This window comes from Vitis vinifera, chromosome 15 (genome assembly GCF_030704535.1).
Source record: "Vitis vinifera cultivar Pinot Noir 40024 chromosome 15, ASM3070453v1".
In the NCBI taxonomy this organism is placed as follows: Eukaryota; Viridiplantae; Streptophyta; class Magnoliopsida; order Vitales; family Vitaceae; genus Vitis; species Vitis vinifera.
In genome coordinates, this window is record NC_081819.1 from 20,641,790 (window position 1) to 20,657,846 (window position 16,057).

The following is a 16,057-nucleotide window of genomic DNA, read 5'->3' on the forward strand; positions in this document are numbered from 1 at the left end:
ATTAATTGAAACATATTTTATATAATAAAGAACAATATTTGTTGTATATTAGACATGTATATTAGACAATTGCCCAGTTTCATAAGAAATTTGAAAATTTTAAAATTTTACCTTATCGTAATGTATCGTAATGTTATTGTATTTATATTATAATCGTAGTGTATTTTTATTGTACATTTATATTTTTATATAAAAAATTAATTTTATAGATTTTTTTTTATATATCATTGGATTACCATGAATAACTTATGTATTAAAATTATAATAGTGTATTTTTATTGTCTTTTTATAATTTTGGTTTGCAAGGATGTTTTATGATAGGAATATAACATAATAGCCTAGAAATACTAGTTCAGTAAAAAAACGAATTAAATAATTTGTCATTTTGGTATATTGTAATGTATTGTAATGTTAATATTTTTTCATTGTAACTATATTGCATTTGTATTGTACTTATACTTTATGATTATTAAGAAAGAAGATGTACTTTTCAATAGGTAAATGGATTTGAAAAATCAGGGTAAATTGGTCTAATAAAAATATAAGACTTTCATAAGAATTATCAAATCTACCCACCCTTTTCAGTAATTTTTTTCCCCAGCCTACCCTTAGGTTATGTTTGGTTCCCGGAAAATACTAAGGAAAGAAAAAAAATGCAAAGAAAAATGATTTTTTCATGTTTGGTTGTCCTATGAAAAATATAAAAGAAAATAAAATATAATTAAAACTAATTAAAAACCTATGTATTTTAAAATTATTTAATCTTTATATTAATGATTTAAAATAAATAAAATGAGTTTGAAGTAAAAAATAAAAATAACTTATCAACTTTTAATCCATTTTTTATTTTCTTTCACTTTTTCTTTCCTTCTATTTTTCCTTTGTATTTTCTTTCCCTTGCATTTTCCCTCAAATTTTCTGAGAACCAAACATAGTCTTAAGGTTATGTTTGGTTCCCGAAAAATACTAAAAAAAGAAAAAAAAATACAAAGAAAAATGATTTTTTCATGTTTGGTTGTCCTATGAAAAATATAAAAGAAAATCAAATATAATTAAAACTAATTAAAAACCTATATATTTTAAAATTATTTAATCTTTATAAGTTAAAATAAATAAAATGAGTTTGAAGTAAAAAATAAAAATAACTTATCAACTTTTAATCCATTTTTTATTTTCTTTCACTTTTTCTTTCCTTCTATTTTCTTTTTATTTTCTTTCCCTTGCATTTTCCCTCAAATTTTCTGAGAACCAAACATGGCCTGAGGGTAATTCTCCCAAAAACCAATCTCTCCACAGTTTCAGTCTCTCTCTAGTCTCTGTAGAATTGGGGCGTTGGGGGAATGGGAAACCGCGTCGCAGATCTTCACTCCCTAACCAAGTTCCAGGAGATTCTCAAGTGCTCCGTTTGCTTCGACTTTATGCAGTCTCCAATTTATCAGGTTTGCTTTTTGATCGATTTTGCTTAATGTGTTCTTCTTTTCTCTCTAAGTTTAGTTGTTTTTCTTTGACTTTATTTAAAAGGAAAATAGAAATTTTCTTGAGAAAATTTTTTAACAGGGTCTTTTTGGGCTTTTTCTCTGCTTTTATATAAATTGTAATGTAGGGTTTGATTAGGCGTGTACGGTCTTTCTCTTTTTACTTTTTGGTGGTGGTTGATTGCTGGGGAGGTTTTGGATTTTATTTTATATCAGATTGAAGTTGTGCATTAAAATATTTTTAGATGATTTTATTATTTGGATTTGGTTAGAAGAAACAAGGTGAATTTGTGGGGTAAAGGATATTTATGAGAAAAAAAATATGATTCTGGTTAGAATTTGAGTTTTTTATGTTCTGAATTTTGATTATTAGTGTTTATGTTATTGATAGGATTGATTGCTTGAAAACTTTTCTCCCTTTTGAGGAATATTTTCTCCTGAGTTTGTTTCCTTGCTCTCTTCCTTGGTTGTCAAGAAAGAGGAACGGTTCTAGAACAGCATACGCCTACCTCTATGCATCAAGCACTTGGATCTCTTGGTATGAGTATGACAAGGCTCTTGAATTTGAGAATTCGCGATGCCAATCTTACAAGTGAGATAAAGTCGTAAAAGGGTTTGTCTCACGTACCTTTTTATTGACAGTAAAATGAGTTTCTGCCTATTTAATTCCAAATACTACACCTTGCAATGCCTTACAAAAACTAGGTGATATCTGAAACTCCTTCGATCAGGGAAAATATGATGAAGTAGGTGTAAAGGGAAGGTCATTGGGATTACAGAGAGAGGCGTAGATGACATACTAATGGTGTAGAAACAGAGAAGATGTTGGGATTGCAGTGCCAAAGTGAAGCGACTATCAATAGGCCTTGGAACAGATGGATCTAGGAGGCAGACTTTTGGTGCATGCGTAACTTTGTATCAGAAAAACTAAATGTGACTGTTGCATGATCAAAATTGAATTGTTTTGTCATTTGAAAGCTGTGTTTGGGAGGTGAAGAATTTGGAGCTACTTGGCACTTGCTAGTGCCTTTTTTGACACACCAATCTTCATAGGGAGTGACAGGATTGGAAACTTTGGAATGTCGGTCCTTTGGGAGATCATAGGAGAGTGAAGTGGAAATAGATTCTTCATGCTTTTTGCTCAAAATAAAATTTGCTTCTGTGTTTTGCCATTTCTTGTATATCACTCTTCTGTCATAAATATGGTGTTATGTATCTGAATAAGGTGCCTGCTTGCTCTGTTATTTGCGCCTCTGGGGAGTTATCCCAGGCCTGGTTCGATTGTTTCCTTGGACTTTGAACACCCCTTTTCATCTTTCTTCCATTTTTTTTGTCTTTAAAAACATGGTTATATTATTGTTGGTCTTTTCTTTTATTAGCATCCTCCACTTTTGATGATAGAGTGATTTTGATCATGAATGCCTTGAATTGGTATAGTGCCTAAATGTCCCTTCCAGTTTTATAGATATGTAAATGATGTCTTCTTGTTTGTCTAGGAAACCAAAAGTTTTTGTTTTTTGTTGAGCTTTGAAACAAAGGTTTTGTTCTTGTAGTGCCACAATGGACACACACTCTGTTCAAGCTGTAAAGCAAGGGTACTCAACAAATGTCCCGGTTGTAGGCAGCAGCTCGGTAATATAAGGTGTCTAGCTCTGGAGAAGATGGCCAAATCACTTGAACTGCATTGCAAGTATGAGGAGTTTGGATGCCCTGAGATCATCCCTTACCACACCAAGCTCATGCATGAAGACTCGTGTAACTTCCGGCCATACAGCTGCCCATGGTATGGATGTCCGTGCTCTGCTGTTGGGGATATTCCACTCCTTGTTTCTCACCTGACAGATTATCACAAGGCAGTCATGTTCAATAGCTGCAACTTTAAGCATGGATTTTTAATTGGAGATCTCTATAAAAACCCAGGCCGCAGATGGATAGTAATTGTAAGTACTTTTTTTACATTGCCATAAATTTAGATTCATAAAACGTAACCTTTAGATAAGCACCTTGGCACCATACATTAAGAGAGTGATGCCAAAAACAGTGCATACATGATTCACAGGCTACTGAAAAACAGTCCCAGTAGGATTACATGGTTGGTTGTTGGATTATGGCAAATAACAGAACTTTCTCTTTTGCCTTTTCAGATCATCAATTGTTTTGACAAACACTTCTGTCTCCATGCTGAAGCCTTCCTTATAGGGTCGACTCCCGTTTACATGGCATTCCTCAGCCTGATAGGCAACCATGCAGAGGCCGGCAACTACAGCTACAGCCTGCAGATAGGGGGAAATGGGCGGAAGCTTACTTTTGAGGGCGTCCCACAAAGCATTAGAGAGAGTGAGAGGAGGAGTTTGGAGAGTGCGGACAGCCTCATTGTGCCGGGAGGCATGGTGCATTCCTTGGGAGGGGAGACGAGAGAGCCAAAACTTGAAATTACAAGTCGGATATGGAAAACCCAGTGTGGATAAAAGTATAAAACAGGTTGATTGATTGATATAAGGGTTTTTGAAATTCATCCCTCTCTCTGTAAACAAAGACGAAGAAGACATGAGTAGAATATGAAAGAATTGGTTGGGTAGATTCGTGGATTGAATTAATACAATACATGATATAAAAATTCTTGATTTTACAAATATTTATATTATTTTTTCCATATATTTATGCTAAAAGATAAAGATAAGATGATCATATAAAATGATAATATAATTTTCACATTTTAAAAAATATCGGCTTAATCTTAGAATAATATAATATTTAATATTTTTAAGAATAATTTTTATATCTATTATTTTATTTTTAATCATTTTATATATTTATATAATTAATTTTTAAAATAACCTTTAAAAAATAAGTAAAAATAGTTCAAAAATATTATTAAAAAAAGACAGTAGAAAATAATTTTTCATTGTTAAATATATTTTCTTGTTTTTTGAAGATAATAAAAAATTGTTTTAGAAATCGATTATCGTCGTTCTTAATTTTATATTTTTATTTTTCAATAAAAACTTTGGTAAGGAGTATTTTACCAAAAAAATATTAAATAGTTATATTTTAAGAAACATGGAGGTTGCTCTCTTGGATACGTAGGAAAAAAAATTATTATATATATATATATATATATATATATATATATATTATGTTTTTAAAAGATAGCGATTATTTTTGAATTTCATCTAATTCATTGTATTTCTTATTATTTTAATATTATAATTATATTTTTTATAGTTTGATTTTTTTTAAATAATTATACAATATCTTTCTAAATTAATTTTAAAAATATTTTTTAAAAGATACGCTTAAGTCTTAACTAACATTGTAATATCATGTTTATCATTAAAATACAAAAGGATTTATAAACAATTTATATTTTCTTATTGTAAAAGGATTTCTACTCAACAAGAATGGTAACTATAGACTTATTCCTATTCAAGTATTGGTTTGCTCTTCTATAAATAAGAACAGAACAACTCTCACTCAGAGGTGAATCAAATCAAGAGAGAAAAAGGGAAAAAAAAACCAATCTCTCCACAGTTCCTCTCTAGTCTCTGTAGAATTGAGGCGTTGGGTGAATGGGAAACCGCGTCGCAGATCTTCACTCCCTAACCACGTTCCAGGAGCTGCTCAAGTGCCCCGTTTGCTTCAACTTTATGCCGTCTCCAATTTATCAGGTTTGCTTTTTGATCGATTTTGCTTCATGTGTTCTTTTCTCTCTAAGTTTAGTTGTTTTTCTTTCACTTTTTTTAACAGGGTCTTTTCGGGTTTTTTCTCTGCTTTTATATAAATTGTAATGTTGGGTTTTATCTGCAATGAAACATGTAGAATTCATACATATATCCTATGATCAATGTAGAGATACATGAACAAAAAGGACTAGATAAAAATGTAAAAACGGGTATCAAAACTAAGGTAAAAGTAGCTGTAGATTTGATTATCCTTAAGTTGGTTTACACAACTTCTAACAGCAACCAGCCACTGAAATTAGCCAACTATACATAGTGCCACTCCACAACCCCATGATCCTATCTATACAAAACATATCACCTTAAGCACATGAGGCAATCAAGCTGAACTTTGTGCTCTGTTCGGTAGCTGCAGAAACGTAGATGATCATATAAATCAATGAAAGAAGAATTCCAAAATTTAAAGCATGATAACAAAATGAAACTCTTTCTAAGTTCATTATTCAGTTTGAAATTTGTATGATTACTTAAGAATACTTGGTCCTCCACTTGGTTTTGGGATGAATGAAGGAGAGTAGAGCATTAAGAAGAAGATGATGAATGAATGACAAAGAAGTGAACTTACCTGAAATCGTTCAGCTGCCAAAGGGTCACTGGGATTTTTATCAGGATGAACTTGCTTTGCTTGCACAAATAATAGCAAAAGTTTTGAGAAAGTATTATTCTTGCTTTGAGTGAAAGAAACAGGAGTATGCATTGTTCTGTAAACCAAACAAGGCCATGGGGTCAATCTATGTCCGTCTCAATCAACATTAAATGGCATCGAGAGAAAGGAAACCCACCATAATGTAGAAACTATAAAAATGGTATTACTCCATAAATTAACATCATCAGACAGGTCAGTACCAAATGGCAAAATTCTTAAACTATAAACTTAGATCATCTTAACCAAATAAGAATATCAGAAAATTCACAAATGAGAATTTCAAGAAACACAATAACCATTGAAATTGAATGCAACAAAAGTAAATTAGGTAAAAAGAAATGGAAAACCCATACATTATTTTAGTTGAAATGCAACAAATGGGATCACCATTGAGGTTCCTTTGATACAATGTCTAGTTTTCCAGTAAAGCCAAATACTACTTGAATGACCCTTTATATATATATATATATATATATATATATATATATATATATATATATATATATATATATATATATATATATATATATATATATATATAACTGATATGTGAATACTGCTTACAGAATTCAGTGGTTGCAATGCCTGGACTGCCTGGAATGCAAGCAGTGGCACTGAGTATAAACGGTGATAAAGCCATGTTCTATAATGTCAGGCTCTTGGGGGCACAGGACACCCTCATGGATCTGTCTGGAACACACTACTTTAACCAGTGTTACATCCAAGGAAGCATTGACTTTATCTTTGGTGGGGCAAGATCAATCTATAAGGTAAAGGGGTTGATCTTGATCATTTTGATAATAGAAATTACTGTTAGTGCTTCAATCCAAATGTTGGGTATTTCTGTATGATTCTGATACTTGAATTTGCTGTGTTGAACTAGGGATGTGTCATCGAATCAATAACGACAACTTCAGGAGCAATTGCAGCTCATCGCATGGAATCACCTAATGATGGCACAGGATTCTCCTTTGTAAACTGCACAATCATTGGAATTGGTAAGCCAAACCTGTTTTCTTTCTTAATTAGTGTGTCACATTGCAGGGTGATGTTTCAAGCTACCCTTGCTAAAGTTGGTCACCATTTGTTTAGGAGGGGATGATGGTAGTATGGCAATAGCCACAACACAAATAAAACTGAAAACAACAACCATCCCCTCTTCTCCCACTCAAACAAATCACAATCCCCACTTCCCATTTGAAAACATAACACTAATTACAGCATATCCCACCTTCAAGCCCCCCCACAAACCAAAAGACGGGACAAGTTTATCCCTAGATACCAAAAAGGCTTGACAATAGAAAACAATTGAAATTGATAAAATACAACATATCTAAGCATTTATCAAAAGCTTTAGACAATAAAACAACAGTTTTCACAATCAATAGAATAACTTGTCTTTATTTCACTAAAATAACAATAATACAAATGAATGACAACTTCTAGTCAAGTTTCTCATTTAGTGTCATGTGATTAATTTCACATTTGAATAATTTCACATTTGAAGATATATGGGAGAGTCCCATCTCAGCCCGCTACCAAATTTATTGACTATTTTCAATTCGTTTTATTATTTAATCTATTGGGTCTGTACGCAACAGACATCTTAATTTTGTTTTATTTTTTCTTTCCTTTTATTTCTTATTTTCCTTATATTTTTTCTCAAAATTTTCGAAAATCAAATATAGTCTTAAAATTTTATAATTTGTTCATCTAAAGTTTCAAGAGGTAGCATAGATCAAGTGGTGCTGCATGTACCTAGAATTTGCCTTACACATCTAATAAATAAGCATAATATATCACCTAACTAGATTTCACCTTATACATGCATCCAATAAATATAATAATAATAAATAACCTACGGGATGAGTATTGCATATACTGTAAGGAAATGCTTTTATGTTTTCATGATTTTTTTCACTAAAATGCTTTCATAAGATAATATTAGATTTTAAATATATGTACATATAAAATCATAATTTACTTATTTTATTTATATTTATATTCTTTTATATTTATGAAATATATATATATATAAAAGGTGTCATGCTTGTTTTTAACTTTTTAGTAAGCTTTTTCCATTTTTTGTGTTTTCACATTTTTGCTTTTTTAGCATTTTTATTTTGATAAACCTTATTTTCAAACTTTGTTTCTTTGTTCTATTTAAAAATAAAAAATGAAAACATTTTAAAGAAACAAAGCCTATGTTATTAAGAAATTATAATTATATTTGTCCACACTTAATTTGAAATTTAAATACTCTTAATTTTAGATTTAAATTATGAGAAAGAATAGGATAGACATGAGAGACTCCTTCCATGTATTAATTAATAGAAATATTTGGGCCCAAAAATAAGATAATTCTTGTATTTGGACTAGTAATATTCGTTGACCCAAAAATGTAAATATAACTTCAAGTTAGATATTTTTATGGATTTTAGTTTTAATTGTATTTTTAATTTTAATTTTTTTTATTTTTTTGTTGATGTTAATTAACAAATTTTTTATTCAATTTCATTAGAAAAAAATGAGAAGACAATAAAATTTATATAATATAAGATATAAAATTATTATTAAATAGGGGATAAAAAAGATTTATTTATCCCCGGAGAATCTTAGAGAATTTTTCTAGAATGATTTGTATCTCATGTTATATAATATAAATCCAATCAGGAAGCTTGCCTTCTGTTTGTAGAAATAGTAACTAACTTTAAAATCCATTAAGGGAAGCTTTCCTATTCGTGTCTGTCTCTCTGGTTTGTTCTTCTATATTAAGAACTGAACAACACAGAGAGGAGAGAAAAAAATACCCAATCTCTCCACAGTTTCAGTTTCTCTCTCTATTCTCTGTAGTAATTGATTGACGATCCCGGTTTCAAAACTTGGGGCGGTGAATGGGAAACCGCGTTGTTCCCGGCGATCTTCACTCCCTAACCATCTTCGAGGAGCTGCTCAAGTGCTCCGTTTGTTTTGAATATATGAACCGTCCAATTTATCAGGTGTGTATGTTCTTTCTCTTTTCATTTTTGGTGGTGGTTGGTTGCTGGGGAGGTTTTGTTTTGTTTTGTTTTTTTGCCTGAGATGCACGGATACCAAATTGAAGTTGTTCATTGGATTAAAATTTTTTAGATGATTTTATTTATTGGATTTTTTTTTTTTGTTGAGTTGGATTGAATTGGATTTGGTTAGAAGAAACAAGGTGAATTTGTGGGGTAAAGGATATTCATGAGTAAAAAAATATGATTCTGGTGAGAATTTGAGTTTTTTAGGCTAGTGTTTATGTTATTGATAGGATTGAATGCTTTCCTGAGTTCGTTGATTGAATTCGCTTCTTTTTCCACGTAGTTTCTTGGTTGCATGAAGTTGGTGATGAAACTTACGAATAACTTCCATGCATGCATGATAAATTGTTAAGAGTCCAATCCTAAATCTTTCTGGCAAAAGGCACTAAATTTGTATTGCCCACTGGGTTTTAGAACTGCCTCTCCCTATCCCTGGCCCCTGGGACCTGTAGTAATTGATTGACATTACCGGTTCGCTTCCTTGCTCAGTTCCTTGGTTGTCAAGAAAGAGGAACGGTTTCTAGAACAGCATACGCCTACCTCTATGCATCAAGCACTTGGATCTCTTGGTATGAGTATTTGAGAATTCGCGATGCCAATCTTCCGAGTGAGATAAAGTCGTAAAAGGGTTTGTCTCACGTACCTTTTTATTGACAGTAAAATGAGTTTCTGCCTATTTAATTCCTAATTCTACACCTTGCAATGCCTTACAAAAACTAGGTGATAGCTGAAACTCCTTTGATCAGGGAAAATATGATGAAGTAGGTGTAAAGGGAAGGTCATTGGAATTACAGAGAGAGGAGTAGATGACAAACTAATGGTGTAGAAACAGAGAAGATGTTGGGATTGCAGTGCCAAAGAGAAGAGACTATCAATAGGCCTTGTAACAGATGGATCTAGGAGGCAGACTTTTGGTGCATGCGTAACTTTGTATCAGAAAAACTAAATGTGACTGCTGTTTGGGAGGTGAAGAATTTGGAGCTACTTGGCACTTGCTAGTGCCTTTTTTGACACACCAATCTTCAGAGGGAGTGACAGGATTGGAAACTTTGGAATGTTGGTCCTTTGGGAGATCATAGGAGAGTGAAGCGGAAACAGATTCTTCGTGCTTTTTGCTCAAAATAAAATTTGCTTCTGTGTTTTGCCATTTCTTGTATATCACTCTTCTGTCATAAATATGGTGTTATGTATCTGAATAAGGTGCCTGCTTGCTCTGTTATTTGCGCCTCTGGGGAGTTATCCCAGGCCCGGTTGGATTGTTTCCTTGGACTTTGAACACCCCTTCTCATCTTTCTTCCATTTTTTTGTCTTCAAAAACATGGTTATATTATTGTTGGTCTTCTCTTTTATTTGCATCCTCCACTTTTGATGATAGAGTGATTTTGATCATGAATGCCTTGAATCGGTATAGTGCCTAAATGTCCCTTCCAGTTTTATAGATATGTAAATGATGTCTTCTTGTTTGTCTAGGAAACCAAAAGTTTTTGTTTTTTGTTGATGTTTGAAACAAAGGTTTTGTTCTTGCAGTGCCACAATGGACACACACTCTGTTCAAGCTGTAAAGCAAGGGTACTCAACAAATGTCCCACTTGTAGGCACCAGCTCGGTGATATAAGGTGTCTAGCTCTGGAGAAGATGGCCGAATCACTTCAACTGCATTGCAAGTATGAGGAGTTTGGATGCCCTGAGATCATCCCTTACCACACCAAGCTCATGCATGAAGACTCGTGTAACTTCCGGCCATACAGCTGCCCATGGTATGGATGTCCGTGCTCTGCTGTTGGGGATATTCCACTCCTTGTTTCTCACCTGACAGATTATCACAAGGCAGTCATGCTCTATGGCTGCAAGTTCGAACTTGAATTTTTGATAGAAGATCTCTATAAATGCCAAAGCTACAAATGGGATGTAACTGTAAGTACTTTTTTTACATTCCCATAAATTTAGATTCATAAAACCTAACCTTTAGATAAGCACCTTGGCACCATACATTAAGAGAGTGATGCCAAAAACAGTGCATACATGATTCACAGGCTACTGAAAAACAGTCCCAGTAGGATAACATGGTTGGTTGTTGGATTATGGCAAATAACGGAACTTTCTCTTCTGCCTTTTCAGATCATCAATTGTTTTGACAAACACTTCTGTCTCCATGCTGAAGCCTTCCTTATAGGGTCGACTCCCGTTTACATGGCATTCCTCAGCCTGATAGGCAACCAAGCAGAGGCCGGCAACTACAGCTACAGCCTGGAGATAGGTGGAAATGGGCGGAAGCTTACTTTTGAGGGCATCCCACGAAGCATTAGAGAGAGTAAGAGGAGTAGCTTGGAGAGTGCAGACAGCCTCATTGTGCTGGGAGGCATGGCGTTTTCCTTAGGAGGGGAGACGAGAATGCCCATGCTTCGGGTTTTAGGTCGGATATGGAAAGCCCAGATTCCAGGATAAAATTGGTTGATTGATTGATACAAGGGTTTTTGAGATTCATCCCTCTGTAATTTATCTTCTTTTCACTCTGTAAACAAAGACGAAGAATCATGAACAGAATATGAAACAACTGATTGTGTAGATTCGTGGATTGAATTAATCCATTCAGTGACACATGATATAAAAATTGTTGATTTTACAAATATTTATATTATTTTTTTCCTATAGTACTGATTTCATGTCTTATACCTACACCTAGACTCTCTTTTTATAAATCCACAAGTCAAATTAATTTTTAAATTGGTATTTCTGTGGTATGAATTTTTTATTATTATTATTTTTTGGAATTATTTTGATAGGGATTTACTTTGAAGATTTTTTTTTAAAATTAATTATTTTTACTAGGACCCTCCATTTTTCACTGGAATTTTTTTTTAAAAATAGTCAGATAATTTATAAACAAGCATGTATATTAAGAACTTTTTGTAATAAATAAAAAATAAATAATATCAAGAATAGAAAATAGAGAAGACCATAAAAATAAAATAGGAATATTTGGTTAGAAGGGTTAAAATAAGTTGTATTGAATACAATGTAAAGATTTATTTACTATAATGAATTTGTAATTGTAAATTCACTCAAATGCTCCATTTATTAATTAATAGAAATATTTGGGCAAAAAAGAAGAAGATAATACTTGTATTTGGAATAATAATATTCACTTATTCAAAAGTGTAAATATAACTTCAACTTAGATATTTTTATGTATTTTAGTTTTAATTGTATTTTAACTTTTAAAATTTTTTATTTTGTTGTTAATGTCAATTAATAAAATTTTTATTCAATTTTGTAAAAGAAAAAGACGAGTAAACTTATATAATATAAGATATAATATCATTATTAACTAGAAGATTAGAAAGATCTTATTCATCTCTCGAGGATCCTAAAGAATTTTTCTATAATCATTTGTATCTCATATTATATAATAAAAAATTTATAATATATTTATTTGTAAAAGAGTTTTAAAAAATTAGAATAATAAATTAATTTTGGAAAATTTTATTTAATATTATCAAGTAAAATGGTTATTTCAAGAAATAATTATTGTGACTTATGAAAAATTATAATATTTTTAAATGGATGAAAAAAAAACTGATTTATAAAAGTTGAAATCATTTTTTCTATATTTTTTTAAATTAGTGAAGAAAGAATACCTATTTTTTCCTATATATTATATCTTTGAGTGTCATAGATATAATTCATTGTATTTTCTATTATAATTATATATTTTTATAGTTTGATTTTTTTTAAAAAAAATTATATAATACTTTTCTAAATTGATTTTAAAATAATTTTTAAAAGATACACTTAACTAACATTGTTATAGCATGTTTATGGTTAAAATACAAAAGGATTTGTAAACAAGTATATCTATTATTTATATTTTCTTATAGTAAAAAGATTTCTATTCAATATGATCTGATTATCTTAGATTTGATTTAAATTTAGAAATTAGAAACATATTATAAAATTTTTTTAATAAATATAAAGTAAATAATATTGAGAATAGAAAGTAAAAAAATAAAAAATAATAAAAATAAAAAACCAAACAAAAATCTAAATCAATTAAGGAAAGCTTACCTCCTAGTTACAGAAATAGTAACTAACCCTACTCAAGTATTCGTCTCTGGTTCTTCTATAAATAAGAACTGAATCAGAAACAGTAACTAACACTATTCAAGTATTCATCTCTGGATCTTCTACAAATAAGAACTGAGCGACACTCAGGAATTGGGGCGTTGGTGAATTCTCTGGCGGTGAATGGGAAACTGCGTTGTTCCCGGAGATCTTCACTCCCTAACCATGTTCGAGGAGCTGGTCAAGTGCTCCGTTTGTTTTGAATATATGAACCGTCCAATTTATCAGGTGCGTTTGTTCTTTCCCTTTTCATTTTTGGTGGTGGTTGGTTGCTGGGAAGGTTTTGGATTTTTTTTTTTTTTTTTTTTTCCTGAGATGCACGGATACCAAATTGAAGTTGTGGATTGGATTAAAAATTTTTAGATGATTTTATTTATTGCATTTTTTTTTTGGTTGAGTTGGATTGAATTGGATTTGGTTTTTGCCACTAAATTTGTATTGCCAACTGGGTTTTAGAACAGCCTTTCCCTATCCCTGACCCCTGGGGCCTGTGGTAATTGATTGACAATACTGGTTCTCTTCCTTGCCCAGTTCCTTGGTTGTCAAGAAAGAGGAACGGTTCTAGAAGAGCATACGCCTACCTCTATGCATCAAGCACTTGGATCTCTTGGTATGAGTTTGGCAAGGCTTTGAGTTCACACAGAGGTGTTACACTATATTGAGTTTCTGCCTATTTAATTCCAAAGACTACACCTTGCAATGCCTCACACAAACTAAGTGATATCTGAAACTCCTTTGATCAGGGAAAATATGATAAAGCAGAAGGTCTAAAGGGAAGGTCATTGGAATTACAGAGAGAGGAGAGTAGATGACATACTAATGGTGCAGAAACAGAGAAGGTGTTGGGATTGCAGTACCAAAGAGAAGAGACTATCAATAGGCCTCGGAACAGATGGATTTAGGAGGCGGACTTTTGGTGCATGCGTAACTTTGTATCAGAAAAACTAGATGTGAAAGCTGTATTTGGGAGATGAAGAATTTGGAGCTACTTGGCACCTGCTAGTGCCTTTTTTAACACACCAATCTTTCAGAGGGAGTGACAGTATTGGAAACTTTGGAACGTTGGTCCTTTGGGGGATCATAGGAGAGTGAAGTGGAAGCAGATTCTTCGTGCTTTTTGCTCGAAATGAAATTTACTTCTGTGTCTTGCCATTTCTGGTATATCACTCTTCTGTCATAAATATGGTGTTATGTATCTGAAGAAGGTGCCTACTTGCTCTGTTATTAGCGCCTGTGCGAGGTTATCCCAGGCCTGGTTTGATTGCTTCCCTGGAGCTTGAACATCCCCTTTTTATCCTTCTTCCATTTTTTGTGTCTTTTGAAAATGGTTATATCACCGTTGGTCTTTTCTTTTATCCGCATCCTCCACTTTTGATGATAGAGTGATTTTGATCATGAATGCCTTAAATCGGTATATTGCCTAGATGTCCCTTCCAGTTTTATAAATATGTAAATGATGTCTTCTTGTTTGTCTAGGAATAGAAAACCCGAAAGGTTTTGTTTTTCGTGGATGTTTGAAACAAAGCTTCTGTTCCTGCAGTGCCACAATGGACACACACTCTGTTCAAGCTGTAAAGCAAGGGTACTCAACAAATGTACCAGTTGTAGGCAGCAGCTTGGTGATATAAGGTGTCTAGCTCTGGAGAAGATGACCGAATCACTTCAACTGCATTGTAAGTATGAGGAGTTTGGATGCCCTGAGATCATGCATGAAGACTCGTGTAACTTCCGGCCATACAGCTGCCCATGGCCTGGATTGCCGTGCTCTGCTGTTGGGGATATTCCATTCCTTGTTTCTCACTTGACAGATTATCACAAGGCAGTCATGTTCAATGGCTGCGACTTCGAGCTTGAATTTTTAATTGAAGATCTCCGTAAACACTCAGGCTGCAGATGGTTAGCAATTGTAAGTACTTTTTTTACATTGCCATAAATTTAGATTCATAAAATGTAACCTTTAGATAAGCACCTTGGCACCAGACATTAAGAGAGTGATGCCAAAAACACTGCATACACGATTCACAGGTTTGCTGAAAAACAGTCTCAATATGATAACATGGTTGGTTGTTGGATTATGGCAAATAACTGAATTTTTTCTTTTGCCTTTTTCAGATCATCAATTGTTATGGCAAATACTTCTGTGTTCATACTGAAGCCTTCTTATTTGCGTGGTATTCCTCAGCCTGATAGGCAACCAAGCAGAGGCCTGCAACTACAGCTACAGCCTGGAGATAGGGGGAAATGGGCGGAAGCTTACTTTTGAGGGCATCCCACGAAGCATTAGGGAGAGTGAGAGGAGGAGTTTGGAGAGTGCGGACAGCCTCATTGTGCTGGGAAGCATGGTACATTCCTTAGGAGGGGAGACGAGAGAGCCAAAACTTGAAATTACAGGTGGGATAAGGAAATCCCAGATTCCAGTGTGTGCATGTGTGGATAAAACCGGTTGATCGATTGATATGAGATTCTTCCCTCTGTAGTTTATCTTTCTTTCCACTCTGTAAACAAAGACGAAGAAGACATGAGCAGAACATGAATGAATTGATTGGGTAGATTCGTGGATTGAATTAATACATCCAGTGATACATGATATAAAAATTCTTGATTTTACAAATGTTTATATTTTTTTTTCCTTTAGTGCTGATTTCATGTCTAATAACTATAGTCTTTTTAACAATTATTTTATAATATTTTGTAGGATAAAATTCTATTTGAAAATCTTAAAATATTTTTAATCAACTTTTAATATTTTTAAAGATAATTTTTATGTCTCATGATTGTTAAAAAATGGTACTTAAAAAATAAGTGAAAAGGGTAAAAAATAATTAAAAGTTGTTCTCTCCATATTGTATTTTATTTTATATTCTTAAAAACAGAAAATAAAAATTAATTTTTGGTTATCAAAATGTGTTTTTCTGATTTTTTTTATTTTAGAGAATAAAAAATTATTTAAAAAAATAATTATCTATTAATTTGATATTTTTATTTTTCAATAAATTTTTTTGATAAAGAGTA

The 16,057-nt window shown here is 32.5% G+C and overlaps 4 protein-coding genes across 7 annotated transcripts; all 4 read left to right on the forward strand.

The window, feature by feature from the left end:
• The first annotated feature begins 1,218 nt into the window (after positions 1–1,218).
• Positions 1,219–11,550, forward strand: LOC100262215 (E3 ubiquitin-protein ligase SINAT3). Its single transcript, XM_059742953.1, is given in 4 exon segments — positions 1,219–1,439; positions 10,451–10,837; positions 11,042–11,288; positions 11,291–11,550. Coding segments are annotated over 4 exon segments (825 nt in total). The 5' UTR covers positions 1,219–1,340; the 3' UTR covers positions 11,383–11,550.
• Positions 1,531–4,108, forward strand: LOC100257109 (E3 ubiquitin-protein ligase SINAT3). 3 transcript variants are annotated; one of them, XM_059742954.1, is made up of 3 exons: positions 1,531–2,067; positions 3,029–3,415; positions 3,620–4,108. In XM_059742954.1, exons 1-3 carry the CDS (start codon positions 2,053–2,055, stop codon positions 3,941–3,943), a joined length of 726 nt encoding a protein of 241 aa, XP_059598937.1. In that variant the 5' UTR covers positions 1,531–2,052; the 3' UTR covers positions 3,944–4,108. The 3 variants fall into 3 exon arrangements, with proteins under 3 accessions (XP_059598937.1, XP_059598939.1, XP_059598938.1); XM_059742956.1 differs by having other exon boundaries at positions 1,544–1,757; XM_059742955.1 differs by having other exon boundaries at positions 1,545–2,088.
• On the forward strand, positions 4,980–7,731 carry LOC132255153 (pectinesterase QRT1-like). The gene is made up of 3 exons (XM_059742957.1): positions 4,980–5,143; positions 6,428–6,631; positions 6,745–7,731. Exons 1-3 carry the CDS (start codon positions 5,045–5,047, stop codon positions 6,961–6,963), a joined length of 522 nt encoding a protein of 173 aa, XP_059598940.1. The 5' UTR covers positions 4,980–5,044; the 3' UTR covers positions 6,964–7,731.
• A 1,475-nt stretch (positions 11,551–13,025) lies between the features above and the next one.
• LOC100267384 (E3 ubiquitin-protein ligase SINAT3) lies at positions 13,026–15,656 on the forward strand. 2 transcript variants are annotated; one of them, XM_003633894.4, is made up of 3 exons: positions 13,026–13,273; positions 14,586–14,951; positions 15,158–15,656. In XM_003633894.4, exons 1-3 carry the CDS (start codon positions 13,169–13,171, stop codon positions 15,230–15,232), a joined length of 546 nt encoding a protein of 181 aa, XP_003633942.2. In that variant the 5' UTR covers positions 13,026–13,168; the 3' UTR covers positions 15,233–15,656. The 2 variants fall into 2 exon arrangements, with proteins under 2 accessions (XP_003633942.2, XP_010661950.1); XM_010663648.3 differs by having other exon boundaries at positions 15,228–15,656.
• Positions 15,657–16,057: the final 401 nt, after the last annotated feature.

What these genes read in the sequence shown, in the direction of transcription:
- LOC100257109 (XM_059742954.1), top strand. An exon ending in GCCGCAGATGGATAGTAATT is followed by an intron (nt 3,416 to 3,619) that starts GTAAGTACTTTT and finishes TTGCCTTTTCAG; the next exon opens with ATCATCAATTGTTTTGACAA.
- LOC132255153 (XM_059742957.1), top strand. Translation starts at nt 5,045, where the DNA reads ATGGGAAACCGCGTCGCAGATCTTCACTCCCTAACCACGTTCCAGGAG. An exon ending in TGCCGTCTCCAATTTATCAG is followed by an intron (nt 5,144 to 6,427) that starts GTTTGCTTTTTG and finishes TACTGCTTACAG; the next exon opens with AATTCAGTGGTTGCAATGCC. An exon ending in GGGCAAGATCAATCTATAAG is followed by an intron (nt 6,632 to 6,744) that starts GTAAAGGGGTTG and finishes GTGTTGAACTAG; the next exon opens with GGATGTGTCATCGAATCAAT.
- LOC100267384 (XM_010663648.3), top strand. Translation starts at nt 13,169, where the DNA reads ATGGGAAACTGCGTTGTTCCCGGAGATCTTCACTCCCTAACCATGTTC. An exon ending in TGAACCGTCCAATTTATCAG is followed by an intron (nt 13,274 to 14,585) that starts GTGCGTTTGTTC and finishes CTGTTCCTGCAG; the next exon opens with TGCCACAATGGACACACACT. An exon ending in GCTGCAGATGGTTAGCAATT is followed by an intron (nt 14,952 to 15,227) that starts GTAAGTACTTTT and finishes GGTATTCCTCAG; the next exon opens with CCTGATAGGCAACCAAGCAG.